The sequence below is a fragment of the Rhizopus microsporus genome (assembly GCF_002708625.1).
Source record: "Rhizopus microsporus ATCC 52813 unplaced genomic scaffold scaffold_7, whole genome shotgun sequence".
In the NCBI taxonomy this organism is placed as follows: Eukaryota; Fungi; Mucoromycota; class Mucoromycetes; order Mucorales; family Rhizopodaceae; genus Rhizopus; species Rhizopus microsporus.
In genome coordinates this window covers 814128-836142 of record NW_019671922.1, presented here as the reverse complement: position 1 = coordinate 836142, position 22015 = coordinate 814128, and the positions used below count along the sequence as shown (strand labels likewise).

General features: G+C 38.8%; 11 protein-coding genes across 11 annotated transcripts; 9 read left to right on the top strand and 2 right to left on the bottom strand.

The window, feature by feature from the left end:
* The first annotated feature begins 2282 nt into the window (after positions 1-2282).
* Positions 2283-3060, top strand: RHIMIDRAFT_281515 (uncharacterized protein). The gene is made up of 3 exons (XM_023613005.1): positions 2283-2354; positions 2425-2606; positions 2670-3060. Exons 1-3 carry the CDS (start codon positions 2312-2314, stop codon positions 2982-2984), a joined length of 540 nt encoding a protein of 179 aa, XP_023466870.1. The 5' UTR covers positions 2283-2311; the 3' UTR covers positions 2985-3060.
* Positions 3061-3600: 540 nt separating this feature from the next.
* On the top strand, positions 3601-4660 carry RHIMIDRAFT_129542 (uncharacterized protein). Its single transcript, XM_023605523.1, has 3 exons — positions 3601-3877; positions 3953-4540; positions 4592-4660. Exons 1-2 carry the CDS (start codon positions 3673-3675, stop codon positions 4240-4242), a joined length of 495 nt encoding a protein of 164 aa, XP_023466869.1. The 5' UTR covers positions 3601-3672; the 3' UTR covers positions 4243-4540; positions 4592-4660.
* On the top strand, positions 4282-5188 carry RHIMIDRAFT_226259 (protein prenylyltransferase; the record flags this gene model as incomplete). The annotated part of the gene is made up of 3 exons (XM_023607564.1): positions 4282-4540; positions 4592-4656; positions 4685-5188. The coding sequence occupies exons 1-3, from the start codon at positions 4402-4404 to the stop codon at positions 5186-5188; spliced, it is 708 nt and encodes a 235-aa protein (XP_023466868.1). The 5' UTR covers positions 4282-4401.
* A 114-nt stretch (positions 5189-5302) lies between these two features.
* On the bottom strand, positions 5303-6154 carry RHIMIDRAFT_237181 (carbamate kinase-like protein; the record flags this gene model as incomplete). Its single annotated transcript, XM_023608709.1, has 1 exon — positions 5303-6154. One exon carries the CDS (start codon positions 6152-6154, stop codon positions 5303-5305), a length of 852 nt encoding a protein of 283 aa, XP_023466867.1.
* A 640-nt stretch (positions 6155-6794) lies between these two features.
* Positions 6795-7528, top strand: RHIMIDRAFT_306149 (uncharacterized protein; the record flags this gene model as incomplete). Its single annotated transcript, XM_023614490.1, has 3 exons — positions 6795-6815; positions 6926-6951; positions 6985-7528. 3 exons carry the CDS (start codon positions 6795-6797, stop codon positions 7526-7528), a joined length of 591 nt encoding a protein of 196 aa, XP_023466866.1.
* Positions 7529-7956: 428 nt separating this feature from the next.
* On the top strand, positions 7957-9735 carry RHIMIDRAFT_251231 (uncharacterized protein; the record flags this gene model as incomplete). The annotated part of the gene is made up of 8 exons (XM_023610808.1): positions 7957-7986; positions 8051-8099; positions 8163-8228; positions 8288-8821; positions 8876-9041; positions 9097-9241; positions 9272-9403; positions 9451-9735. 8 exons carry the CDS (start codon positions 7957-7959, stop codon positions 9733-9735), a joined length of 1407 nt encoding a protein of 468 aa, XP_023466865.1.
* Positions 9736-12934: 3199 nt separating this feature from the next.
* RHIMIDRAFT_129450 (uncharacterized protein) lies at positions 12935-13692 on the top strand. Its single transcript, XM_023605521.1, has one exon. It carries the CDS (start codon positions 13014-13016, stop codon positions 13581-13583), a length of 570 nt encoding a protein of 189 aa, XP_023466864.1. The 5' UTR covers positions 12935-13013; the 3' UTR covers positions 13584-13692.
* A 1-nt stretch (position 13693) lies between these two features.
* Positions 13694-15398, top strand: RHIMIDRAFT_129451 (uncharacterized protein). Its single transcript, XM_023605522.1, has one exon. The coding sequence runs from the start codon at positions 13846-13848 to the stop codon at positions 15217-15219; it is 1374 nt and encodes a 457-aa protein (XP_023466863.1). The 5' UTR covers positions 13694-13845; the 3' UTR covers positions 15220-15398.
* A 62-nt stretch (positions 15399-15460) lies between these two features.
* Positions 15461-16646, top strand: RHIMIDRAFT_129447 (uncharacterized protein). The gene has a single exon (XM_023605520.1). It carries the CDS (start codon positions 15520-15522, stop codon positions 16414-16416), a length of 897 nt encoding a protein of 298 aa, XP_023466862.1. The 5' UTR covers positions 15461-15519; the 3' UTR covers positions 16417-16646.
* Positions 16647-17198: 552 nt separating this feature from the next.
* RHIMIDRAFT_281494 (uncharacterized protein) lies at positions 17199-17518 on the top strand (the record flags this gene model as incomplete). The annotated part of the gene is made up of 1 exon (XM_023613004.1): positions 17199-17518. A coding segment is annotated over exon 1 (173 nt), but the record flags the coding sequence as incomplete, so codon positions are not given.
* A 3200-nt stretch (positions 17519-20718) lies between these two features.
* RHIMIDRAFT_313120 (uncharacterized protein) lies at positions 20719-21531 on the bottom strand (the record flags this gene model as incomplete). The annotated part of the gene is made up of 1 exon (XM_023614849.1): positions 20719-21531. One exon carries the CDS (start codon positions 21529-21531, stop codon positions 20719-20721), a length of 813 nt encoding a protein of 270 aa, XP_023466860.1.
* Positions 21532-22015: the final 484 nt, after the last annotated feature.

Sequence of the window (22015 nt, the reverse complement as noted above, 5' to 3'; positions counted from 1 at the left end):
CTTACGCGGACGGAACCGGCAAAGTCATCAAGTAATGACAATAAAAAAACCCTCTTCACCACAAAACATTACGAGATTAACACTTACGCGGACGGACAATAAAAAAAAACCTGTTATAACCCATGTGGCTTATTTATTTTGGAGGCAAAAAAAAGGGAAACACTATGCACATGCGAAAATGCATGCGAAAACACTATGGGTACACCAAACAGAAGGTTTCATTTATTTGTATAAAACATCACTGTCTTTCATACCGTTTTTTATAAAGGATGACTCATATAATGGTAGCAATCTTGGCCGAATTAACTTTATATTTCTTTTCAAACTGTCAGGTGCCATGTCTGGTCTAAAGGACTCAGGTGACTCGGGTCAAAATGGCGGATACAGCTGTCTCAAAGTATACAGATACAGATCTATTATATACACCCGCAACCAATTGAATACAATCCAATGAATCGAGCCAACAGTTAGGCGGAGGAAAAGGATTATAATTACTAAGAATTCTTTCAAAATCTGTGTAATGCTCATTTTATTTATAAATTTCAAGTTACTTTAGCATTCACTTTAAAAGAAAGTATTTTGTATGTATATCTTTGTATAATCCATGCTTGTGCAAGTCAAATCGTTCCTTCGTTTCTCGCTTAACTCTCGTGCGAACATAAGACCGTTTCAACGAGCCACAAAGTGGGGTGTTTGTCGTATTTCTACGTTCATATCAAAGAAGATTATACACCCTTTGAATCAATATAATTAATATATTTCGTATACAAGCCAAAGTCATCTTACGTACTAACATAATACACGGCATTAAGCCCACAACACCGACTCATAGTATCTATAATTTGTAGTAGCTGATGATACGTCATATCTAATATGCAATTAGTTGACAATGGCTCATTCCTGTTGTAAGCAAGACATAGTATATGAGAAATTATGCAGTAAAGCTAAAACAGCACGCTCATCCGGACAAGGCTTATCTATGAAGCAGTATTGAATTAAGCAATAAGGAATGCCGCGATCTTCATGCGTTAGAGTCTTTGCATAAAATGATGTCAAGAGTAGATTAGATATGGATTTGATCAAGGGTCAAGAACTGTAGCTTGTATCAAAAAGGAAACCGAAGCCCTTGCCATTTCGTCTCAGCTTTCATGCATCGATCAGCTACAACAGGTATTTAAAGCGACTTCAATTCCTTGTTCTCAAAAGAGAAATTGATTCTTTTTTTTTTCTTATTATCTATTCAGAGAATAAAAATGTCTCAAAGTATCTCTTATGTGCTTTTATTTCTAATTTTGATAGTAAGGTTATTACAATCCCGTCTTCTTATAATCTAAATCGTTTCTAAATTAAAACTGCTTATTCACTGATTATTACAGTGTTCATAGCGTTTTCGCGTGTATATAAGAAAAAACAGGGTTATGCTATTTATAAAATAACATTCCTTGAGTCGTAGACGGCTTCTTAGAGTTCTTCTTTTAGACGGCACTTAGATTTGTACCTGACCAATTGTTGATCTGAGACCTGAAGTCTAGGCACAAACAGGAGGGAATTTATTTCGAGGAACCTTATTTAAGCTTTTAATGTAATAAACGGTAAGTTTCTACCCCTGTTCTATTGCTATATCATCGTGGAGCTTCATCTTGTCTTATTGTATTAACTGGTTCTCAACTTGTCTCAATGCAGCTTTACTGTCAACATTGGAACATAAATGCTTTACTGCAAAGACTATAAAGTTTATTAATCATTTCTAAGTCATATTTATTCCTTATGATGTAATTCTTCATAAGATCTAAAATAAACCTTGCCCACATAAGTGCTGCTGTTCAAGCTTTATTGCATAATTTATCATTTATTATGTCTAATTTATAACACTAGACAAACCATGCCTACATACAAAACTATGTACAATACTGAAGTATAAGAGAAGCATGTATCGATGAGTCTGTAATAATTTCTTTATTATGTTGAGAGTTCATCATTAAAAATAGTTTCATTTTATAAAAAACAAGATTATCCCATGAATATATCACGGCCAATGAGAATTAGGCATGATGCATCTATAAGAATAACGTATTTTGTGGTCAGTCTTTTCTTTTGCTTTTTTTCTTCAAAGAATGATAGTATTGGTATATATGCAAAAAAAAACAATTATATATGCGTCACAATAATTTTTTTTTCGCGTGTATTTTCGCGTGTATTTTCGCGTGTATTTTCGCGTGTATTTTCGCGTGTATTTTCGCGTGTATTTTCGCGTGTGCGTAGTGTTTTCCAAAAAAAAAAAATTTTTTTTTTTTTTTTTTTTGTTGCCACCATGTCAACGTCCGAATCTGACATTAATCCTCTTTATAAAGAAGGTACTGCTTTGTTGTAAGAATAAATGGCAAAAAAAAAAAACTAAAAGCACGCGAAACATTTATGAATTAGTGATATGTCCTGTACTTCTCAAACTTGCCGAAAATACAGATGAAATACACATGCAAGATGTTATTGATCAACTGGCAGACTACATCGTGGAAGAAACAGATCAATCGGCAACAACTGATATGATTAAAAGCTCATGGACAAAACGTTTTTTTCAGTCGGCGAAACTAACGAATGTTGTTCTTGTAAGTTTGGAAAAAGAAAAATAAAAGGAAAGTTGACAACAGCCACTTACTGTCTTTGCACAGCTAAAAGAAAATACATGCTGGGAACCTGTTGTTAAACGAATTCACGAAAAAGCCAGCAACAATAATAATAATGATCACGATAATAGCAATACCACCAGCAATACCACATCCTCCACCTCTTCTTCATCCACCTTGAAACGTTTATTGACAGAGGAAGACAAAGCAAATATCAAGAAAATGTTCAGCGCCTTGGATCCCGCCAAATTTTGGTATTTGAAAGCAACCTGCGATCAAGCTGCCAAGGACAATGTTGACCCTGAATCAGTCGAGGAAAAAATGAAACGATTTGCTCTTGAATGTGTATACCATCAGTGAGTCATTGAGAAAGACGTGCTTAGAAGAGGAGACACATTATTTGATCTTTATTCATTGATTGTTCTTTTTTTTTTTTTTTCTTAGTCCTTGTCAGTCTCTCATTCTGGATTTGGATGACAATCACTGGAATGACATTTTTTCTGAAGATGAATTGACTGAATTACATGAATATGGCAAACCTGTGCTTCGATCATTGCCTCAAGATTTGACGACTCAATTGGAATATATTGCACAATTGGTGAGTGGTTGAGCAAAAAACGACAGCAGATCATCGTGCTTACTTTCGCTTTTTCTTTTCTTTGACGACGTGATAGGATACACCAATGGACGCATATAGATTTGGAAATTCTTTGGAACATGATCCAGTGACGGAACCAATGATGGCTTGGCTTTCCCTAACCCTCTCGAATACTTCGTACCTGTTTCTTAAAAATGACGGTGATAGTATCCATTCATACTCTGAAACAGACAAATTATATCGACTTTGGGGGTTTATTAACACCATCTTCGATGGCTCTAACATCCGCGCAATCAGGTAAGTTAAATGACGATACGTAATGAATAATTTGCTCAAAAATGCAATGTTTTATTGTCGGCATTTAGCAAAGAAAAAAGCAGTGTTGCGAATTCCTTGGCTAAGAACAGCAAACGAAAATTATCAGCTGTAGAACAACTTAGCAACGTCAAAATGGGTCACAAAATGGATACAATATATGTCTCAGGCAATGTTGAACTTGGATGTCTGGAGATTAGTGGTGTTCCCTGCCAAACTAAAGCATGGCATGACAGCAGAATGAAAATGCCCTTTGTTATGAAAGATATGTTGATGAACATTGTAAAAAAGACGACAGTCAAGCTTGATGATATCCACATTGTAGGCTATAACATCAATAGTAAGTACTTTCATAAAAAAAAATGGCCATTCAAATTCGATAAATCAATGCTCACTGCGTTCATTCAACTTGAAGATGAAGAAATCAGACTCATGGACATGGATTCCCCAATGGGATATGTTACAAGAATTCGACGCCTAAATGAAATACCATACCCATCCAGCAGTGACGATTATATTACATGCATGATTCCTTTATTGCAGCTGGCTGCATTGGGAAAAGTCATCATGGAAGACACGCTCCACATCATCCATCATACTCCTCGATCCCTTACTGTTTCAAACTATCCTTCTGCCCGCCCTGTCTTGCCGTCTTGCTTTTTACCATCCTCACTAGCATCATCATCTAAAAAACCAAAAAATTAAATATAATTAGTCCTTTGTATGCAGAATATCCTTACATCTGTTATTTTGTCGGTATCAATTTTTCTCATATTTTAATTGAAAAGAAAAAACAAGTAGCCAATGATTTGAGTTAATGTGGCAAAATGAATGTCAGCTGAACAGAACGGCTTTTTTTCGTAGATGACTCGGTTCAACCATGCAGAGGCTATAAATGAACTTCAAGAACTAAGAACCACAAACGAACGCTGTTGTGAGAGAGTAGTTAGTTTGGCTCAGAGAATAATTGACGACAATTATATTTCAACATTAGGAGATCAAGGTATATTTGATAAAACACGTATTTACATGTACTCATTATTATCATTACCAGTTTGGCCCTTTTATGAACAAGCAGCTATAGCAGCCCTTGATGCTCAAAACTTTACACTTGCCAATGTAAGTTGTTTGTTTTTTTTAACTCAAGCATCGATTCACTGAAAAGTCACTTCGATTCCGTCGATTGTTGGGCATGCGATATGAAGCTCAAGGTTTATTGGATGAGGCACAAGAAGTTTATGATAGCATCTTGAAAGAAGATGAGACCAACTTGCTTGCTTCAAAGCGTCAAATCGCACTGTTAAAGGCGAGGCGTAAAGACCATGAACTGATGGAGGCATTGACAGCATATTTAGATACTTATTATGATGACTGTGAAGCATGGCTCGAATTATGTGAGACATATGCATCCAAGTACATGTACGAGCAAGCTGCCTTTTGCTGCCAAGAAATGATCCTCCTTCAACCTTCAAATCATATCTTTTATTTGAAATATGCTGAAATTTGTTATACAATGAATCAATATGAAATGGCATTAAAGTATTACTGTAAAGTACTCGAACTGTGTACGGATCATGTCAGAGCTCTCTATGGCTTACATTTGGTAAGTTCACAAAAGAAAAACGCCAACGTGTTACTCAATCGATTCTAGTGCACAACAATGCTGCAGAACAAACAGGAATTGAACCTATTGGCCACTGAACGTTTATTAGACGTATATAAACAAAAGCCGACACTAGCGATTGTACGGGACTATTTATCTGTATTAAAATAAAGTAAACAAGGTCATTTTATTTGTAAACGTGTCTTGCATGGTCATCATAGTTATCACTTCTTTGGTGCCCGCTCGGCAGATTACTACATCCGTTCTGCAGTCCAAGACAATCTTTTTAGCCCACTTTATTTTTCCTTGCATACCCCCAGTCACATCAGCCACTGCCAACTGAGCTGTCTCGATGTTTTGTAGCTCTTTTGTCACTTGTATACGAGGCACAATTTCAAAAGATTCGGGTTCTTGCTTCAGTTTGGGATCTGCTTTATAAATGCCGTCAACATCTGTGACGAATATACAACGAGCAATAGGCAGACATTTTGAAAGGTGATACAGAATGACATCCCCTGATAGAATGGTGCATCCTCTCATTTCGTCTAAAACGGCGTCACCATGTAGAACAGGGACGAAACCTAAGTCCAAATACTGTTTGGTGCGCGTGACTAGGCCTTGACTGAATCTTTCTGTGGGCGTTTCTTCAGCACCGTCCCAAGTTGTGATGTAGTCAATGGGAGTAATGGCCAGGACAGGCACATCACGTTCTTCCAGTTTTGTAATAATGGTCGTGTTCAATTGTTGTAAGCAAGCTCTAATATGACTAAACCCCTTTCGATAGTTATCATCAGGTAGTGATGTTTCCCAGCCTGCTTTCAATTGATACTGTTTTGCTTGAGGATGACCAAAACTACCAGCACCATGAATGAGAATGAGTTGATGACCCTGTGCCTGTAAGACGCGGTAGGCTTGTTCAACCTGATCTAAAAGATTGTTTAGGGATTGTCCATACTCACAAACATTCTTCTTGTTGGTAATAGCTGCACCACCCAATTTGACAGCAACAATCATAATTTTAAAAAGACGAAAGAAACGAGAAAAACACAGCTGCATGTTCACCTAGATACGACTTTAAGATTATTTTGGCAATCCCTGCAAAGACAAAACAATGACAGCAGATCTGTGTAACTGAAGATTTATTGTTTGTGAGCACTTGTTTGTACGCGTTATTGATAGAATTGGTTGTTTTTCTGGTCTTTTTTTTTTCGTGTACCAGTATTTATTTTATATGATGAACAAGTACATATATTGTATATATACATTATCAAGTTGGCTCTGGGGGATCAAAAATGCTGATAAGCATTGTTAATGAGTAACAGCACATGTATTTTGCAGTGAACTTGTGTTAAATTGCTCATCATAAGAGAGAGTACTCATTACTCAAATAACGTAAAAGAATGACAAGCTGAAGAGTGAAAATCTGTGTATCACAGTTGTGCTCAAAATGTAGTTTCATGTTTCTCTTTATTATCATTTGTATTTCTTTGTCTTTGAGATCGACAATAAGAGTCATTCATTGTTTTCCAATACTCTTGAAACTTTTGTCTAAATGAGACTTGATAATTAAGAAATGAATGTATTGTAGAATACTATCATTTATGTGGTTATAATCTTGCTACAAGAAGACGAAAAAAAAAAAAAAACACCAAGAATGCCATTTAGACGAGTTCAAGTATGTTAGTGAATTACCTACTTTAAAAACTGCAAGCTTGACCTCTTTTTTACTAACTGCCTCTACACGTCTGCAAAATTATCAAATAATCCATAACTACTAATATTAAGGTAAGTGGTTGTCGCTCTCTTACATGGTACGTATTTTAATAACGCTGTATATGGCATAGGTCTAAAAAGCTAAAGTTCAAGACTTATATCAACAAGCAAAAAGGAACTCAAGAAATTGTTAAAAGGCCCTTTGACAACAGCAAAAAGTATGGCACATCAAGTACAGTTGGCGCTAAAAACCAAAATCCAAACAAAAGCAAACATGTGCCTCTACCTTCTGCTGATCTCCATTCCTCCTCTCAACAGAAGCGAATCATTGCGTTCGGAAATGGTTCTTTTTGTTCAAGTATGAGAGGCAAACGAGCTGCACCTACTAGACGTAGTATTGAAGAAATCAAACGAAAATGCAAACAATCTAATGAGGGAACCGAATTTGTTTCGGTTGACGAATATTTAACGAGCCAGATCTGTAACAAGTGCAAACCCAAACAATTAAATAATATCTCCATTACTGGATCAAAGCGAAGAGTACACTCTGTCCTCAAGGGTGAATCTTGTGGTACGGTTTGGAATCGCGATGTGAACAGTGCATTAAATATATATGGTATCTTTGTTTACAAATCAAAACACGACAACGAAAGCTCTCCCCCTTCAAAAGACTAGCGGTGTTCCCTGGATTTAATGCTCTGTCTATAACGACAGTACATTTCTTAACGCCTCGGTAAGTATAAAATGAATAATGAATTGTTTTTTATTCATTAGTCTTCTAGTTATCCTTCGCTATTATTCAACAATGTAATCACTTGTAAGGAATAAAATCAGTCTTGTCTATATTATTGCCTACGCTTTAATGTTCCTTTGTTCTTGACTAATTAATACACATACATCCTTCTATTTCATATATTCGCCTGTACTTTACCCTTTTATTATTGGACTTGATTGTCATCAAGTATTAAAGTTTAGCCATAACCAAATTTGGTAACATTGTTCTGCGCCTTTTAAACACGCAGTCACTTTCAGCTTTCTTTATTTTGTTCCCAAAACTTTTTTCGTTTCTTTTCTCTCTTTTTTCGACAGAAGAAAAACTGATAATGACTCCAGACATTTGGACACAATTAAAGGTATTATTTTACTTAAAAATCCTCACTCATCTCTCAATAAACTTGTTCTAATATATAAATTTAGAACGAAATCCATAACAAGCTTGTGACTTATGAATATGTTGACGCGACAGGTAAAAAAAGGGAAGGATGTTAAAGCGTGATTCTAATTAGATAAAAAGACAACACTCTTTCAGATTTCATTGTTGGCCTAATGCGGGTTGGAAAAAATCCAGAAGAGTTGAGCAACGAACTTCAGTCCTGTAAGTTACATTAGCGCTTACTCATCACATAATACTAACTCATTTATGCTTTGTAGTAGTTGGATCTGACTATGGTGAGCAAAAAAGAACGTGCAATATACCAAATCTTACTGAGCTGTTTAATGTAGATCCAAATGTAACTCAATGGTTTTATGATCGTAAAAGAGCATTAGAGAATCCAGAAATACAGAAACCTACAGAACCTACCAAGACAATTGCACAGCCTGAGGTGCCAAAAGATACAGGGAATGAAAAGATCATATCCGAATCTCAACAAGAGACAGATGTTCAACCTGCTGCGGAGGCCTCAGACAAAGATGTAGCGGTAGACCAGAATGCCCCCTCAAAATCAATCAAATTAAACAAAGATAGTCGTATTTTCTCAAAGGCTATCGGAAGCGCACTTAATCTAACACCCGAGAGATCTTCAAGAGAACGTTTCACTCAGGAACGTCGTCGTGAACGCTCACGATCACCTTCGCCTGATCCTAAGAGATCACGTACAATGCTTCGTGATGATCGCCATAAAAACGAAGAAAGCAGGTCAAACGATGTATTTTCTAGATTAGGAGGCTCATCATCTACCAAAGAGGGTAAGTGTGGTAAATGACAGATAATTTGTTGTCATATGGTATTAATGATCGTAGCTCGTCTATCCGTCTTTGATCGTCTAGGTACAGTCAATCGTCTAGATACAGTCAATGATGTACCAGCTCCAAAGGAAGAAGATACTAAAAGTCAGAGGTGCAAATACTGGCCTACTTGTAAAAATGGAGAGGATTGCCCTTTTTTCCATCCTACCACAGTTTGCCCGTAAGCGAAAAAGTTATATAGTGATGATGTCAGCTTACCAACAAGCATTACTTAGGGACTTTCCAAACTGCCCAAATAAGCCCAACGAGTGTATGTTTATTCACCCAGAAACACATAAAAAGCCAGCTACAATGATTCAACCACAGTTTCCAGCTAAACTACCATACCCATGCAAGTTTTTCCCTTACTGTAATAATCCTGTATGTCCTTATATTCACCCTATCCCTCAGCAAGCATATTATATGCAAAGTCACTCATATGGACAACGTGTACCAGTCCCTTGCAAGAATGGCGATGATTGTACTAGGCCAAGTTGCCACTTCCTTCATCCAAAGGATCCTAACCCTTTTGCTGAGATTATTGTAAGTCATTTGTGTATGCTCTATTAGCATTCTAATATGAAGTATAGTGTAAATATGATGGAGCTTGTACAAGACCAAACTGCCTTTACAAGCATACAAAAGAAAATCCCAAGAACAAGGTCCTTATTAGCAAACCAGATACAACCAATCGTCAATTCTCTGTACCTGAAGATCAGATTGAGGAGCGTATTATAGTAGGTGAAAGTGCTGATATCATCAAACCAGAGACACAGCAACAAGAACGAACGAAACTAACACAGCCGAATGAAACTAATGGTGATATGTCATCGAGCATGGAGTTGGATGCAGATGCTGTAACTGATGCGCAATAAATACAAGGCTATTACATTCTTTAGTGAATTATTCTACATGAACATAAAATAATCAACTTTAGAAAACTATTAGTTATATTGTGACACAGTTGATAGATACAATGTTACCAAGTGTGTTCTGTGAGAGATAAACCATAAGAATAAGAGTATGTGTATGTCAGTCTACCTCAAACAGATCTTGTATTGTTTTACAAAGACAATTTTAGCTATTTACGTCTCTTTGAGAAAAGTCCTTGTGCTAGCTCTTGAGTAAAAGCGATAGGATGCTTACTCTGGCTTAGGAAAGAATCAAACTGCAGCTTTATTGAAACTAAAGTGCACTAATACACCACAGTATTGTCTCTCAAAATCCAACTGAACAATTCAATATGTTCATTCAGTCAGGATATTGAATTGACGACTTTCCAAAGAGGATGTCAATGTTTACAAAAGATTAACAGCCACATGTACACAGTCCCATCTGAAGAGTCCAAGGAGACAGGTGTTGTCTTCTGTGTCCTTCTTTCCTCTTGGTATACTTTACTCTCATGAAGTTATGTGACATTTATGTCCCTATATGTGGAAAGCAGCAAAGGATCAGTTGATAATATTTAAGTGGAAAGAAGGACAGCTAAATGTGGGTGCGAACTGAGTATATACGAAAGGTGACGACTACAAATATCTTTCAAGCCTGTATCCTGCACCACAACAAATAGGTTGTGCCATCACAGCATTATCAATAGATATTTGTAGTAATCGTTACTCGGTTAGGAGTTCTTCCATATATGACATATCATATATGAGCTTACTCTTTACAATGCTTAATTAAATGTCTGTGCTCTAACTTCCAGATCAACGGTTCCTTATTCGATAAGACATTATCAGATCATGTATCACCTCATCAACAAGGCACCTCGAACATACATCGAACCAATAGTTAATACTAGTTAGGTTCTTCCCAGTTATTCCCATTGTAGCTGGACGCTTATAGGTACGCCCACGATATCCAATTATCATTATTGTTGATTGTAGATGTTAAAAAGTATAAATACTATTGTTTTATTCATCGTAAATAAAGACGCCATATATATTTCAGCCTCACTGACTTATTGTCCTTTTTTATTCTTCTTATTATTACTAGCTTTTGTCTCTTACCTTTGTATCTAGCAAAACAGCTTTAAAATAAAAGGGGAGCTCTTGCTTTTGTATAGAAATTAGTCATTACTTGCGAAAACACTAGAAGATTCGAGCCTCTTCTATTTTCCCATTCATATAAGAATTAGTCTTATCAACCGTTTTAAAATTAATGATGTGGATCAACACATGACAACGTTTACACACAGAGGTGCACATTATCATCATGTTGGTGCTCCATTTGGAATTAAAACACTGACAAGCAAATTCTCTCGTGTGATGGATGTTGTCCTTAAAGACATGAAGTCATTTTTTAGACACTTTGTTGATGATGTATGTATCTTTAGTCATTTTGTTGAAGAACACTTTAGTCATGTGAAAAGAGTCATACAGGCTCTCACAAAAGCTGGTTTAATCCTTAATCCTGACAAGTGTCATATCGGAATGCGTTCTACCTACTTACTTGGTTTCTGCATATCTGAGAAGGGGCGTTTTCTTGATCTCAGAAAATTGAGCTATTTGCAAGAATATCCAAAACCTACAACGGGAAAACAGATCCAACGCTTTCTAGGATTGATCAACTATTTCCGTGATCATCTACCTCTGGCTGCACATCTCACTGCACTTTTAGACGCTCTACGTCATCTTGAAAAATCCAAAACTATCACTTGGAACAAGAAACTCAAGGCGCACTTCGAAGCCATGAAATCCATCCTGGTGTGCAATATTGTACTTAAACCTGTTGACACTACTAAACCTTTACACGTCATTACTGATGCATCCAGCTACGGCATTGGCGCTGCTCTATATCAAGAGGATATCAATAATGGCGGTGGTAAACAGACTACGTGTATTACCTATAATGGTTTTATGGCTCGCTCATTATCTACATCTGAGCGTAATTATTCTACCACTAAACGTGAACTCCTAGCAATTATATTTGCGTTGAAGAAATTCCACAAGTTCTTGTATGGACGACATTTCACTGTTCATACTGACCACAAAAGCCTAACATATCTGTTCACACAAAAAACTGTAAATCCAATGATGATCAGCTGGATGAATAAATTAATGAGCTATGACTTTGACGTCGTGTACGTTCCAGGTATCCTCAACATTCTTAGTGATAAACTATCTCGAATATTCCAAACTATCATGGAACTGGAGGGGGGGTGATGAGCTCTCTTTGTTGTACCCACGTTACTATTCAGTGCTTAAATACAACATCTAGAGCTGAACCTAATGTTACTATAACATCTGTTACATCTTAATCAAATATAGTCAACTCAGTTTATATACCTCAGCTTCTTAATATATAATTATAGTTTGTGCTATCATCCCTTTTCTCTCTATTTTATTTTGAATAAAGATACAACACAGTCTCATCGTATTTTCTACTTTGTTTAAATTTATCCAAAACTCAAATACAACACTCTCAAAATCATGCATTACAAAAAAAGAAGCTTGGCAAGGAAAAAGAAAAGAAGAAAACCATAAAAGTGTTCTATATTCAAAACCCGAAGAAATTCACTGATAAGGGTTATATCATTCCTGAAGAAAAGGATAAAAAAGACATTCTAGATGAAGCACACAAGTTTGGTCGCTTTGGTGCTGATCGTATTGTCAAGCACATACATAACTTAGACATGCATTGACCGATTCTATTGGCAAATGCAGTACAGAACGTCAGTCAATGCCCTACTTGCCAAAAGTACAATGTACATAAAAGAGGCTATAATCCTCAGAAACCTGTTTACAGCTACATGCCTGGTGATTCTTACGCCATGGATCTGACCATACTATTTAAGTCTAATGGTGGGTAATATACGTTCCTATTGATTGAAGTTGATATATGTACAAGGTTTGTTATCTTAGAACCGCTAGTTCATAAAACCGTTAAATGTGCAGCTATGGCACTTATAAAGATATTCTCACTCTTGGGGCATCCAAGGCACTTTACTATTTCAGATAATAGAACTGAATTCAAGAATGAGCTGATCAATAGCATGATCAAGCTCATGACGATTGATAAACGGTATATAACAGCTTATCATTCAGCTAGAAATCTTAATGAGAAATTTGTATAAAGTACAGTAAAGGTATTGGCAAAGATCGTGGAGGATAATGGTGGATATTGGCATTATTATGTTCCTGCAGTGCAATTGATGCTAAATAACAAAGTATCCAAGAGATTGAACTCTACTCTTTTTTCACTCATGTTCGTACGAAGGATGAATGATATTAAACGTTACGACGATAAAGGCGAAATCAAAGAAATGTCTATGACTCACGAAGAATTGATGAATAGAATCGACTATATGTCTAACATCATATTTCCAGCTATTGCTGAACGCATTAAAGCATATACTGATATACAGAAAGGTATTGCTGATAAGAAACATTGGATTATTGACTATCCAGAAAGAAGTTATGTTATGGTTAGAGTAAGGGATAGATATAACAACTTAACACCTGCCTACCAAGGACCATACAGTGTTGTAAGAAAAACGACAGGTGGTTCATATGTACTGAAAGACGAAGAAGGCATTCTAATATCAAGGAATTATTCGCCCGAAGAATTAAAGTCAATTTCTCAAGGAGAGTACCTGAAGATGAACTATATGTCATTGGAGCAATTATTGATCACAGAGGCGAACCAGGTAACAGAAAGTATCTCGTACGCTGGAAGAAGTATACAAAGGATGACGATTCCTGGATTCCATCCGAAAACTTAACTGATCCTGAGGTGTTCAGTGAATACTGGAGAAGATTAGGCATTAAACCTTCTAAAGAACAATTACAGAAAGAAAGCGAAAAATACTCGCCTCCAAAGACTTACAAAAAGACAAAACTGCTAAAAGAAATCCAAACTATGGATGACGTAGACGTGACCGTCAAGTCTACAAAAGAATCAGAGACATGTCAGTATAAACAACTCTCTTCAACAAAATCAAGCCACCTGACAAAAGTGGCACTCAAGCTATTTCATCACCTCAAATGAAATCCTCTCAACGTTCTATTCCGTCCCAACCTGTTTTGTACTCTAGAGTACATAACAATCGCAGTAAAGTTCAGGAAAGTTTACTCTCTTGTCCTCCGGAAAAGTTCAGCTCCCGATCTTCTACATCTCATGATCCAGATGACATGGATCCCATCGTTATTGAAACTGTTTACTGGGGAGTATCTCAGTCCCCTGGTTCTTTATTTTTCGACGTTACTTGTCGCAAGGAATCCGACAAGGATCTCTACAAACTGGCCTTTGATCAGTTTGATGATTTTGTTGGACAATTAGTTCATCGTTCTGGAACAAACAGATACTTGGAGGTCAATTTCAGTATTGACAGACATCGCTCCTATGCTTTTGATACTGGTTTGAAATTTGATAAAGGCAAGATGGTCGTTAAGCCTGCACACGCCATGGCAACTGGCTCCATTCTAAAAAAAGTGAGCCTTCAACGTTTACCTTGGCTTAGACCAAAAGAGCTTCTTGCTGGCTTAACTGCCACACTCAGTAACTATGGTGTTGTCAAGGACAATGCCACAGGCACTTTCTTGAGTTCTGGATACGCAGTCCTCGATGTATCAAAGCAATCACTTGCTCAAGATGAGGCCCCCTTTTTGGATCTCTCTCATGTGACTACCTGGGTTGATCCGGACGCCTCTTGTTCAGGCAAAATGTTTATTTTGGCCTATTGGAATGGTATGCCTACCTATTGTAAATATTGTCATGAATCTGGTCATATCGCTTCCAGTTGCCCTAAATCCCCTAGCGGCAAACGTGTCTGCTTCCTCTGTCTCAAACGTGGTCATGTTCGGGCCGATTGTCCTGAACGCACATCCACTGCTAAGCGACGCCGTAATGGTCGCTCTGTAGCACGCCCGTCCTCTTCAACTCAGCCTGCTTCAAGCGACACTGAGATCACAACGTCAGAAATATCAAGTGGTGAAAAGGATGATTCGATAATTACTCCTAAGTCTCAAGAGATCATCATAGTGCAGGACCAACACTCAGAGATCACTGAGGCATCTGATCTACCTGTACATAATCCCTCGCACTTGCATTCCAAATATGTCAATGTTGAGCCTTCTAGACAATCTACGGCAGGGATTGACCATAATTCTCTCATTTCTACCTCTCGATCGTCTTATCCTCCCTCGGATACTGCAGAGGTTTACTCTGATGCTGAAATGGATGAGGCCCACCAGTCTTCTGAGAGTTTAGAAGAATCTGATGAAGCACCCTCTAGTGATACAGAAATGAATGAAATCCACAATGACTCTAAAGTACCAGTTTCCAAGTCTTCTACACCAGGTGTTTCTGTTCATCGTAGCGGTCGCAATCGGAACGCTCCGGACAATCTGAATCTTTAATCTTATTATTATGATATATAATAATCGCAAGGCATTCAAGTTACTATCTTTGAATGGCAATAGTTTTTTCAAAGTTAGTAAACCATCTACACAAAAACAATTTATACAACACATTCGATCCTATAATCCCACATTTGTTGCTCTGCAAGAAGTGGACAATAGTGATAACCCTTCCTCACATTTTGATTTACTACATCAACAGTTTGTTTGTCATCAAAGCTTATGGACTCAATATTGTGGTCTAGTTTGTTTTGACCCTTCATTTTCAATTACACGTATCCCTATCCCAGAGGATGCCAGATGTCTTCTGGCTCCAGTTACGTACATAAACGATTTTATAAGCCTTTCTTTATTCTTGTTATTTACGCTCCGGCGAATTTAACAAGAGAAAGGCGTGAATTTTTCGAACGACCCTTACAGTTTCAGCAATTGGATCCATATGATGACAGGTCTTGTGTTGACCGTCTTGTGATTGCAGGCGATTTCAACTTTACAATACAGTCGTCTCAATCTTCATCTTCCTACCGAAATTGGATTCAACTTCTCAGCAGTCATTTCCAGAACGTTATGTCTGATCTTCGTGATTTACACACCCCCACTTTTCGTAGAGGCGCAGTTACCAGATCAACGGTAGACTATTTATCTACTACCTTATCCGCCAATTACATCGATGCTACAGTTGACTTTGTCGACCTTGAATGGTCAGATCATGCTATCCTTGCAGTTGAATTAAAGCTTGACTTGGCTGATTCTCACGGTCCAGGCGCTTGGAGAGCCAACCCGATATATCTGGGACATAAGGACTTCCGTCGCCGTCTTGCTAATATGCTAACAGAGCTTTACCACTCAGAAATCGCGCATTCTCGCTCTTCGCAAATATTATGGGACGTGGTCAAAGCTCGCGTAAAAGAATTTACTCGGAAATATGGTCGCTCATACGTCAGTTGGCGCTCCCAACAGATTAAGCGTTTACAAAAGAAATGTCACCGTATTCTTCAAAGTTCATTGCCTGAAGGGATATTAGTCGAGCATCTACCACGGGTCGAACGACAGATTGCCTTTCTTCAGCATGAGCTTGTTGAAATTAAGGCTCTCAAGGCAGAGAAAACCTGGCGAGAACATGGGGGAACCGAAGCAGGATATCTTAAGAAATCTGCATCAGTTAGATCCGCTCAAAGGTCGATTCTTCAACTTTGAGACCCTTCCCGGGATGAATTTTCTTCCTCTCAGGATGATCTCTTGCGCATTTCAAGTGATTCCTACCAACATTTGTTTTCAGCTGAACCGGTAAGTGATGCATCGATTGATAACATGCTAGCGCATATTCCTACGGACTGCAAGCTTTCACAGGCTGCGCAAGATAGTCTGTCTTGCTCAATTGACCTGGATGATATCTTAGAGCAATCAAAGAGGGCTCCTAAACAAAGTAGTCCTGGCTCTGATGGTCTTTCGTATGGTTTCCTGCGGTTAATCTTCAATCACCCAGACTATTCCCAACTTGTCGGCCAAGTGTACAACGATGCTTTGACTCGCTCAATTTTTCCTGTATCGTGGCTTCAAACATCTGTATGTCTTCTTCCGAAGAAAGGTGACTTACGGTATCTTTCAAATTGGAGACCAATCACACTGATTAATTGTGATGCAAAGATATTCACCCGATTATTGAACAACCGTTTAAGGGAGGTCGTTTCTCCTTTGATTTGCCCTTTTCAAACTGGTTTTATGCAAGGAAGATTTATTGCCGACAATGGCCTTTTAACACAAATTGCTATAGAGCAAGCTTCTTTCCGGTCCTCCTCGGAAGCTGGTCTGCTGTGCGACCAAGAAAAAGCTTATGATCGAGTGCATCCTGTGTATCTTCGCTCTGCCCTTCAGGCTTTTGGTTTGCCCTCCGTTTTTATCTCTGCTGTTTGCTCTCTCTTCTTTGGTACAACCATGAAAGTCAACGTTAATGGGTACTTCTCGCCACCTATACAACTAGGACGTGGTTTACGCCAAGGAGATCCCATCAGCCCTCTTTTGTTCAACTTAGTAATGGAGCCCTTGGTTAAATCCATTGTTTATTCTCAACGAATTCGTGGTTTTGCTTTTCCTTCGGTCGACGTTATGGAGGGCTTTTCCTTACAGAACCGCCTTTCAGTCCCTTCGGAAATCAAAGTCCTAGCATATGCAGATGACCTTTTGATTTTCCTTGCCGATCAACATGATCTTCAGGAGGTTCAATCCCTCATTGGCAATGTTGGCAAAACGAAGGCAGAGGATGTGGTTAAAGGCTTTCTAGCCGCGCTTTTATTCTCAGATTTATTATATAAAAAAATTTTTAAGCTTCTATTATCCTTTATATCTTTCAAAGTTGTAACTTGATTTTTGAAACCCTGGTGGCAAGGGTGGGATTAGGTAAACCATCGGCGGTACCAAGGGCGGGTAGCCACCACATCCTCTGTCTTCGTTTCGCCAACATTGCCATTGTGTGTCGTGCCTAACACAATTGCCGTTGGCTTCACTCCGACTTCGGATGTGGTTCGGTTTTCAGTAGCGTTTTCAAAAATCTTTGTTGTGAGGATATGCCCACGCTGGTGTTGATCTCTTGGCTTGTAGTAGTATTTTTCCAAAGTGTCGCTATTGAGGCTCCAATTTGCATGCATCTTAACTGAATGAATTGAAGCTCCCTTGGAAATGGCTGATGTACTTGCTGCTGATCTAAGCGAATGTGCCTTGAACTTCTTCATATCAATTCCTGCTTGTTGTAAGTGATGTTTGATCCAGTTGGCCACAGTAATAGGTGAAATTGACTTGATTTTATCGCTGGACTCTAGTATATTCCCCAAGAACAGTGTATGGTCTTCCGCCAGGTGATATCGAAGGTGTTTGGTGCTTTCACAGAAATACCAGAGATGGTATACAGGGCATAGCTCTTTACTATTCAGAGCTCCTAGTTTAGATGACTTGCTTTCGATCTCTTTGGGTGATCTTGCAATAACTGTTGTACCAACCAGAGTTCCTGTGGTGTCATACTGGAAATGGACATCTCTAAATTGTAGCTTGCCTATATTGGAGCGAGGTCTCCACATAGTTGCCATTGTCACCAAAAGTAAGGTCTTCTGCTGAAGCTTGTCCAAGGGGAGAGAGTTAGTTGTGCCCCAACCTATGATCATTGTAATAATAGGCTGAAGGTCATATATTTCTTGATTACTATTGGGAAGTCTACAACTCTTTCTTCGTTTTGCTTGGAAGAATTGAAGAATGAACAAGTTAGACGCAATAGCTGGTTTTTCTGGATGAATGACCTTGAAGGCTGAGGCAATTGCTGATTGCATACAGTTTAGTTGCTGAATCGATAGTTCTTTGTGTTGTGTCAAGAACTCTACTATTCTAATTGGCTTATATCCCAAAGGATCTTGACTTGGTTGTTGGTTAACACACCATGTAGCCCATCGCTTCCATTGTATATCATAGTTCTTGTGAGTGTTGCTGTTGTTGGAAGCTTGAAGGTAGTTGATAGTGTTCTCATCCAGTAGTGCTTGTTCTATTTGATACGCCCTGATAACAGCCATGCGGTCAAGGACCATTGCCTGCATAACTTGAATGTTATTGGCATCGTCAGGCTTTGTTGTAGAACCATTGGCCACCAGTATTGGCTCTTCCAACTCGGCGTGATAAGAACCGCTTTCTTTACTCGGTCGGCTTTCAACTTCCTTAATACTTTTGGAATGAACTTCCAAGGTGGGTGCAAATACAAACCTGTTTTCATCCAGCGTTGGTTCCAGGCGTTGGTTGCTTCTGCTTGTGGATCCGGATTTTGGCTCCAAAACCGAGGTAATCTCGTATTCTCTCTAGTAGCGAATGCATCCAGTTGTAGAGGTCCCCATGTTCCTTGGGTCATCTTGAAAAAACGTCTTGGCAGCTTCCATTCGTATAGTGGCTTTTCCTTTCGACTTAGCTGATCGGCTTTTACGTTCTTTATTCCTTGTATATGCTGATACTGTACCTGCATATTGTGTTTCGCTGTGACTTCTTGAATGTCGAGCGCGAGTTCTTGTAGCCACGGGGAGGCTGTCCCTCCTGACTTTCTTGCGTACTTGAGGGCTGTGATATTGTCTGAGAATATCTTGATCACCGCCCCTCCGTACTCTCTTGCGTGGAGTTTGAGTGCAAATAGAATCGTCTTCAGCTCTCTCACGTTGATGGACTGTTCTTTTTCGTGTGGTATCCAGAACCCTGATGTTTCTACATGGGGAGACGCTACACCCCATCCCGTGTCTGAGGCATCCACAAAGATTTCCACCTCTGGTTCCTTCACTGATTGAGAGAATGTGATCGGTAATCCATTGAGTTGACTTGTCTTCTCCGTCCACCATTGTAATTCCTTCCAGCTCTCTGGAGATAGTTGGCAAGGTTTTTCCCAATTCTGATACTGTTGACGAAGACTTTTTGCAAGGTCCCGCTGAAGGTATCTGGCATGTAGTAGAGCTTCTCCAATTGCTAGGATCATGGATGTCATCTTGCCCAATAGACTCGCAATCCACCTGCATGAGTATGCAGTCTTCTTCTTCTGTAATTGTCTGATCCGTGTGGCTAATTTCGATAATTTTACTTGCGGTACACTGATCTTCATGGTCTTGGTGTTGAATGTGAATCCCAGAAAATCTTGTGTATGCTTGGGTTCCAAATCGCTCTTCTCGTAGTTGATTAAAAACCCCAATTTGGTCAGTTGCTGTAAAACCATTTGACTGCGAATCCTCATTTCGTCCTTGGGTTTCGCTAGTACACAGATATCGTCCAGATAATAGACTAGCCGGATACCCGCTGCTCTCAAAGGCTCTAACGCATGACGCATTAATTTCGAAAACACCCTCGGGGCAACACTCAGACCGAACGCCAAAGACTTGTATTGGTAAACTGTGCCCTTGTGAAGAAATGAGAGAAATTTTCGAGATTCTGGGTGAATTGGTACCACGATGTAAGCATCTTTTAGATCGATCTTTGTCAAAAAATCGTTCGGCTCTATAATTTCTCGCAAGGCAGGTACTCCTTCCATCTTGAAGTGGTTGCACTGAATAAATTGGTTGATCTTCCTGCAATCCAAAATTGGTCGGATCTTGTTCGGTTTCTTGATTGTAAAGAACTGTGAGAGGAAACGGTTGTCTTGCGTAGGTGAGCGTTCGATTACCTTCGAAGTCAAAAAGGATTCGACTACGTTGTCTACTGCAGCCTGGTCCAATCCTGACAAGCGAAATTCCTTTGTCGTCCATGGTACTGGTGTCGAGTTGAACTGGATCTTGTAACCCTCTTGGATAACGGATAAGGGCCACGTATGTGTTGTCTCTTCCTTCCAGTTTTGCAAAAACTGTTGGAGTCTGCTCCCTGGAGGTATCCCATCCTCTGGAATGGAGTAATGGGGTGTCGCTGTTACTTTTTTTGGAATTTTCTGTATTTTTTGTTGTTTTTCTAAGATTTTCTGTATTTTTTCTATAGTTGGCAATTGAGTTGGAATTATGCTCAATTGCTGGGTTGAGACTGTTGTCTGTCGATCTGTGAAACGTGGCTTGGCGTCGTGTGACTCCGTTGCCAATCTCTTGATCTTCCTCGTCCAAAAAAACTTCCTCTGTTTCCATTGGGTTGTCGCCCTCCTCGAGTGAACTTGTTCTTGCCAAAGCCACCATATTTTCGTTGGCTTGCTTGATTGATAACTGATTCCTCAAATCTGGTTTGTTGGGTTTTTTCAATGACTTCGGAGGAGAAGAAGTAATCTTTTCCTTCGTCGTCATCATCTTCGAGGTATTTGAGGCTTTCGGGGAGTCTAAGTGCCTTCGTGGTGAGATCCTTGGTATCCTTGGCATCCTTGTCCAACTCTTTCCCCGTTCCAAACTGGTACACTGCAAGACGTCTGATCCGTTCAAGGATGTTACGCATGTCGTCTTCTGTACCACCAATCTCGATGAGATGTTGGAACTCTTGGTAGATCTCTGTTGTTGCTCGGCCGGCTGTGCGCAGGCGATCTGCTCCTTTGGTAATGGCCGTAGTCGTTTGAGCGGCATCCACTTGGTATTTCTTAAGTTCGGGAAGGTAGACTTTGTTGACCGTTCCTGATTGTGTCCATTTTCCTCCATCGTACTTGTATGTGTCTTTAGCGGACTTTTTGAGTTTGTTCCTGAGTACAGTCTTGGAAGTGGTTTCCAAATCGTCAAAGATTTCTTCTAGGAGGACTTGGAGGTCAATGGATTCGTCTCTGATCTCCTGTTCTTTGAGTCGCTTGCTGAGATCGAGAAGTTCTTGAATTTGTTCTGTAGTGAGTTCATTTATATTTTCCATAGTTGATCCACGGTGCGCGGCTTTGAAAGCTATAAAGGATAATAGAAGCTTAAAATTTTTTTTATATAATAAATCTGAGAATAAAAGCGCGGCTAGAAAGCCTTTAACCACATCCGAAGTCAGAGTGAAGCCAACGGCAATTGTGTTAGGCACAACGCACAATCACAGACTGTCATTATCCAAACGAGTCAACTGCTGAGATTAAAATAAAACAATTCTAAATAGTGCCAAGCACTCATAGAATATGTGGCCTTGACTTTTACTTAACAAATATTTCTTCATTTCATTACAAGATTAGATGCTTCTAAAGAAATCAGAGAAAAGGTTAGAACAGACTGAAGAAAAAGTTATGTAACACTGCAAATATTATGATCTTGACACTGTTTGTGAAGCCATTTGGTCATTTATTTATTTATTAATCTTTTTTTTTCGAATTCCTCTCTTTCTTTTCACATTCCCCGCTTCTCATTCATTTTTGAATTAT